General features: G+C 25.7%; 1 protein-coding gene across 4 annotated transcripts in view; it reads right to left on the bottom strand.

The window, feature by feature from the left end:
• The window catches only part of LOC107451043 (carbonic anhydrase-related protein 10-like), a 346734-nt gene extending 340400 nt beyond the window's left edge, over positions 1-6334 (bottom strand). For 2 of the 4 annotated variants that reach the window (XM_071187552.1, XM_071187553.1), the window contains exon 1: positions 5829-6332. In XM_071187552.1, coding sequence (XP_071043653.1) covers positions 5829-5883 — 55 coding nt within the window. In that variant the 5' untranslated portion in view covers positions 5884-6332. Of the gene's footprint in view, positions 1-5828 lie in introns of all 4 variants that reach the window. The other 2 variants (XM_071187551.1, XM_071187554.1) reach the window with 2 other exon arrangements.
• Between the last annotated feature and the right edge of the window lie 364 nt (positions 6335-6698).

The following is a 6698-nucleotide window of genomic DNA, read 5'->3' as shown; positions in this document are numbered from 1 at the left end:
TATATATATATATATATCCAGAGCTTCCTTTCTTATCTTTAAAGAAAAAGTTATTCGAATGATTAATATTATTAGATGACATTTTCTATCTTCTTATGCATTTAATTTCAAAGATAAAAAATCCTTTTCCAATACTCGTAACAGCTATTAATTGTTTATGCCAAAACGTTACTAAACTGAACCCCATGTAGCTTGTTTTGCAAGTAAAAAGCTGTTTTAAAGATACGTTATAAAACTATACTGTATCTTAAATTTCCGTACTTACCATCGCGTAAACGTAGATTTATATAGTCTTTAAAGTATAATCCAGTTTTATTGTTTTTTGGAGAATAATCAGTTAATATTTAAATATTATTATTATTATTATTATTATTATTATATACGGTATTTAAACCATTCATTTGATAATTTTGTCTTTCGTATGATAACGTTTTACCGGAACCTTTAGTTTTCAAAATTGTAGTTTTTATTACAAAACATGCAGTAAAAATACAAAACTGTGAAGCATTTTAACTGAATAAATGGTTTTTATGCGCTTGTCTAACGTATCATGTTAAAATTACTAAATTTCACCTCATTTGATACCAAACGACATGGTAATAAACAATATTATATTGTTAATTTTACCAAAAGTCAAAACCAAACGGTTCAGTAAAATTTGCCTTGCTTTTTGGTGTTACATCCCATTGAGTTAGAAACACAAGGTAAAATTTAAAATTTTATGGTAGATTTGACTATACTTTTTCTCAATGTATGATATTGGCAGTCTATTCTGATGACTAATATCTGAAAATTATCTACCCGGAAAGGAAACAGTAATGCTCAATATGTCGCTTAAAAATGAAAACCTCCTCGTTCCTCGTTTAACTACCGGCTGTCATTTCATACTTTTTTATTGGAAACATTTCAGAGAAAAAATGGCACAAAATTCAAATCTTGCGTGCATTTTGGAACACTTTTAATTAATAAAGCTTCCATATTGAAGCCTCCTTCAATAAAATTTAAAAAATTCAAAACATATGCAAATTATTTTAATCACGCTAAATGAATATTTTGTGCAGAAATAATTAATTTACTAACCTGACATATTTTGTCCACTTTAATATATTTATTTAAGACATTTAGTAAGGCATTATTATATTAAAATCATAAATAGTTTAAAGAGAATTTCTAAAAAGAAAGTAACATTATATACATTCTCAAAATGTGATTTATAACGAATTTATTCTAAGATAAGTTTAAAAGAAACATTTGTGGCTATTGCCTTAAATTACTTTAAGAATCATAGACAGTATATAGTATGGCATATTTGTAGTATGGCATATTTATTGCATATAATAATAAAACTAGTTTTCAGAATGGGCATGTAGGTAGTTAAATTGAGATAAAGGTATATTATGCATAATAAACCACTTTCTTCCCAGTTGAACTTGTATAGATTAATCAAATAAACTTAGCATTATTCAAATAGGCGGCAACTTTTTCGGTAAATATTTTGCATATAGATTTAAATTTTCGATTTTTATTTTTAGATCATGATAAGATTTCGTATAGTTTTGTATATCGTAATTTTTCATCTTTAAGAATCTTTTATCTCAATATATTTCCAACGTATATTTTAAAAATACTAATAAAATATGTACTAAGGTATATTTTATTAAATGGAGGATTATAAAAATAGAAACATAAATGTTATAAAAGCTACTTATGCTAAGATATAATAATCTAATAATAATATTTTAATATATTTTATCTAAGTACCTTATATTATGTATGAGATGCGTACTAAAAATAAACTAACGCGCATATTTTTCTCACGTGTATCCATTAGCATTTATGCAGTCTGAAAATATTTTTTTTTTTTGGAAATTTTGAATTTATGTTCTCTCGAGTAATGAGTTATAGAAAAGAAATATAAAATGCAGCTGGTTCAGAAAAATTTAGGAAATATAGCAAAATGAATATGACGATTTCATAATGCTAAATTTCCTATAAAATATTTAAAAAAATGGGATTTATTACAACCACCATCACTTCTTATTCGAGTTTAAAGATTTATTTTTGACTATTTTTGACAATTTCTGACCATAATCAACTGACCCTTATGATAAATCTACGAAAATAGGAAAAAATTCAGCTAATAATATCGAATTCGACTAATAATAATATTTTACTAATAACATAATTCCAATATTAGAAATTATATCACATTAATACAAATTAGAGCGTTTCAAAATCTTATTTACCAATGCCGCTAACCAATATTAATATAAAATATTTCACGCTTTAATTATGAGATTTTCAACTTTTCTATTTTTGTATTTATACACTGTAAAAATCAATGCATACATAAATTTTTATATTTATACACTGTCCGGAACAAATTACGGTTAAAAGTGCTTTTATTCTTGAATGTAGCATCCGTGAAATCCATTTTGTCCGTACAATTTTATACCGTAATTTTTACGCTTTCTAATTTGTTCCTTAAAATTTAATGTTAAGAATGGATATTTTGGTAAAAACTACTGACTCTTTACCGTAATTTTATCCGGAGTTTTTTCGGCATAGTCACATAGTCTAAAATGATGAAAACATCTGTACACCTGACATTTGAATTTTTTTCAGACATTAATAACTTTAATAATAAAAAGATATGAACTAATTACAAATTTTTCAGGAATGATTTCTTAATATAAAAATATTTTTGCAATTTGTCCAGAAGCGTTTTCATTTGGTCAAATAATTTCAGACCAAATATAATGAAGGCAAATCACATAAAAATTAAAACTAACATTAAGGGTCTCAAACTTTGTTTTCACTTAACTTTTTCAAACGATATTTCTCATATAGTGGGTACTCTCAAAAAAAGACGTTTTAATTCGGTTATTCTTTATTTTATTTTTTTGCTTAAAATATCTAGTGCACTCAATACTTAGCCTATATAAAGTCTATCCCTTGACTCATTATTAATATTAAAATAAAAAGATAGGTAGTAATGGAAAAACAAAAGGTATAGAGAAGCAAACGAATAGATTATGTTTTCTGTTAAGTAAATGTTTTTTTTAATTATTCTTTATGTATAGATGGTGAAACCTTTGACTTTTAGTTAATAAATAATTGCGTTTAACACTTTTGTGAAATTGTTAAAAAACATAATTTTCCTATTCTGTTTAGCCTTGGTGTTGCTTTTTTCAATTGTTTGACAGAATATCGGAATAGATAGGTTATAATAAGTAAAAGGATAAGGATGATAAATGTCAGGGTGTCAACAATTAGAAATTTTTTTTTAAAAAAAATGGTCATAAATGTTTTATGAGGTTGTTTGTCGTACGTTTTAAAGGATTTAATTTCATGTTAGTTTTAGGAATCCAGTCGGTCATTTCAAACACGGAAATTTATTTTACAAATATGGTAGCTTGAAAGTAATTGGTTAACACAGTTTGTTTCATTGATCTTTTCTTAATAGGCATTAAAGTCTTTTGGAATGAGGGTTCCCTGTACGTCAGTAATTTATTTTGGACCACAAGGCAAAATAAATCGTTTTATATATAGTTTTTTTACTAAGTTAATTATTATATTGAAATAGCCAATCTAAATTAGTTATTATTTCAGCATATTTCAATATTAGTTCTTTTTATCATTTTCATTTTATAAAAATGAAAACTTCGTTAATTATGATATTTCTCTTAAAGATCTTTATCTTGTGTTACTTTTCTTCGTTAATTATAATATATTTTTTCTTCATTTATTTGCAGGTTTGATTAAGATAAGACAAATAAAAAACGCGTTTATGAAAACTTGTGTTCTGCTGTTGGAATTATTATACTGCGAATTCCAATCCAACATTTTGTATTCCACATAGCCTTAGATTCCTTAATAAAAATAAAATAAACTGGAACTTGTTCTATGCATAAATATTAGTCATTTTCTTTTACTTAATTAATTTTGAATTTTTTATACAGTTATTTTCAAATCATTGATAAATAGTATAAGTTATCTAATCATTGATAAATAGTATAAGTTATCTAATCATTGAATATAGCATAGTCGATAATGTTTTATTTATCGCTTCTTGCAAGTAATAATACAAAAAAAGGAAAGAAAACTGCTTCACACACTAAGAAAAAAAACGCATGACCAAAGCTACCGGATCATTGTAAAATTTACAGTATTTTTGGCTCTATGGAAGCACATATAAGCTCGGAAACAATAATTGAAACGTTTCGGTAATGATTTTGGTAACATTAGCAATAAAATATGGTTTTTTAATAGGTGATTAAATTTGGTAAATATGGTAAAAAATTTTAATTTTATTATTTATTCGGTTAAATTTGTTATTTAGGTTTGCATTTTTTACTAAATGTGCGGTAATAAAAACCGTTACCATGTGACGGGAAAATTACCAAATGAGGAGCTTAAATGCCGTATATTTTTACTTTAATAGCTAGAATTTTATATATATATATATATATATATATATTCCTTTTTTTTTACCAGTGATGTCATTTCCACACAAGTACGGCCATGCATTAATGATATAATTGATTCAGGAAATAAAACATTACCTAAGATTTTGAGTACAAGCAAATATATGGATGTGAATTTCATTGTAATGTATGAAATGCTTTTTTTATTTTATATACTGCGGAGTTTAAACGTTCAGCTGTTATGTAGAAACGGTAATTTTACCAGATTTTTTTTCTCCGTGCAATTACTTAATTTGGAACAAAATGAAATTGTTTTGCAATGATATACTGCGAAAAATGCAACATATTACAAAGGAACAAAACAGCTTTAGCTTTTAGTTTCATTACTATCAATATATTTATATCTTATTAATTGAGCGTAATTGTTGAAATCAAAATGCAGACATACTGTATAGACTGACTAAACGTCTTCTTACTACCTTTTTCCATTCAAATTATTGTTGAAACTTATAAAGACAAGTGAAAAATATTAAATTGTTATGTTGCTAAGGAAAAATAGAAATATTTTTATTTAAACTAGTATGTAAATTAACTTAAAGTATTGTATTTAAATTTAAGTTAGTAAAACTTGAGTCAGACATCCAAAATAGAAAATTGCATGCTTTGATTTAACTCAATTGAATTTTTCGAAATATTAACAATTAGACATTGTTTCGGGAAATGTTTGTTTCATGCAATTTAAACAAAGATCTGTTTTATTAAAAGTCTAAAGATTCAGTCATTCACAAAGGTTCATTTATTGCAAGATTTTCAAAAATAATAATTTCACTTTTATAAGCATGATATATATTTTATTAGAGTTATTTCATTCACGTTTCTGAAAACCTTTGAAAATTTAATTAAATGAATTCCAGGTAAAATAAATATATTTAATATATCAAGTAAGAAAAATGCAAGAATTATCTACCTAAAAAACCTCATTATCTAATATCTTTAATCAAAAAACGACTTTAAAAATTTATACAAAAGGAAATTAAATTTTTTTCCGCATAGTTCTCATTCCTTTTCTTTTTCTTGTAATTTATATAAGAATATTAACTCAAATTAAAAGTGAATACGAAATTTGTTCTTAATTTTTTAAAATATACTTGATAATTGGTTCAATAAAATAAACCAGAAATTTATTGCAAATTTATTTATCCTTAAAGAAATGAAATATATACGCATATCGCATAGCTTTTTTTTAAATATATATTACTGTAGTTTACTTTTCTGCATATAATAATTTTGTTGATATCTTATAATAAATTGTCCTTATTTTGTCTTTGTATTTTTTCACACTGTTTACTTATGTAATTTATTTTGCATGAAATTTGTATTTATTATAAAAGCAAAACTTACCAATTGTATGAGCGAACAAGAACAAGAAGAAGTTGATTAGAGTAATCTTTGTCATCCTCTACAAACTGTGTTTGAAAAGTCTACTATAAGAATTCTAAGTTCGTTAGAATATAGTATAAAACTACTTCAAATTAAGATGTAATATTTTAAAAAGATTATTTTTAAGTTACTTTCAAAGCCACATCAAATCTTCTCATCTCTCATCGAATACTTTGAAAAGTTTGCTATTTTTCCACTTTTATGTGCCAAAGTGCAAAATGTGACTAACTTTACTTAAACTATGCACTCATTTTAACTTTTAAAACTTTCCTGAAATGAAATTTGAAAATTAAATTTAGATTCTGACGGTTAAATTAAATGGATTTAATAAAGAACGAAATTCGCTCTAAAGTTCTAGAACTTTAGAACGACACACGAGACCATTTACCACTAAGTCTCTCGTTTTCTCCGGAAAAGACTAAGGAAAACTACGAGAGTGAACTTTTCGAACTCCCGTTTTCGAATGAGAGAAACTGCGTTAAGGTATGGGGATGTATACTTCTCTAGGCCTATTGATCTCAGCGCCCTCATCGACAATTTGCGCCCTATGCGTGGGATTTCTCTTTCAAAAAGTTATCGTAGTTTCATACTTCAGAGTGCGCAGTCTTACACGCCTGCGTACATAACATTATCTTAGACGAATATCGCGCAAAAGTTTGCTTTTTCCATTTGTAAAACTGATAGCTTTGACGTCTCAAGAAAATTGAAATTATTTTCTTGGGTTTGTTTAACTCTAGTAGAAACATTTGAATTGTTTTCTCTAATATTTTTAATGTATGAAGCTACATATTTTGAAATGACTTCACTTTTTTTTTTAATATTTCAGCTTGT

This window comes from Parasteatoda tepidariorum, chromosome X1, assembly GCF_043381705.1.
Source record: "Parasteatoda tepidariorum isolate YZ-2023 chromosome X1, CAS_Ptep_4.0, whole genome shotgun sequence".
Classification (NCBI taxonomy): Eukaryota; Metazoa; Arthropoda; class Arachnida; order Araneae; family Theridiidae; genus Parasteatoda; species Parasteatoda tepidariorum.
The sequence above is the reverse complement of the archived record's forward strand: the minus strand, read 5'-3'. Positions and strand labels throughout refer to the sequence as shown.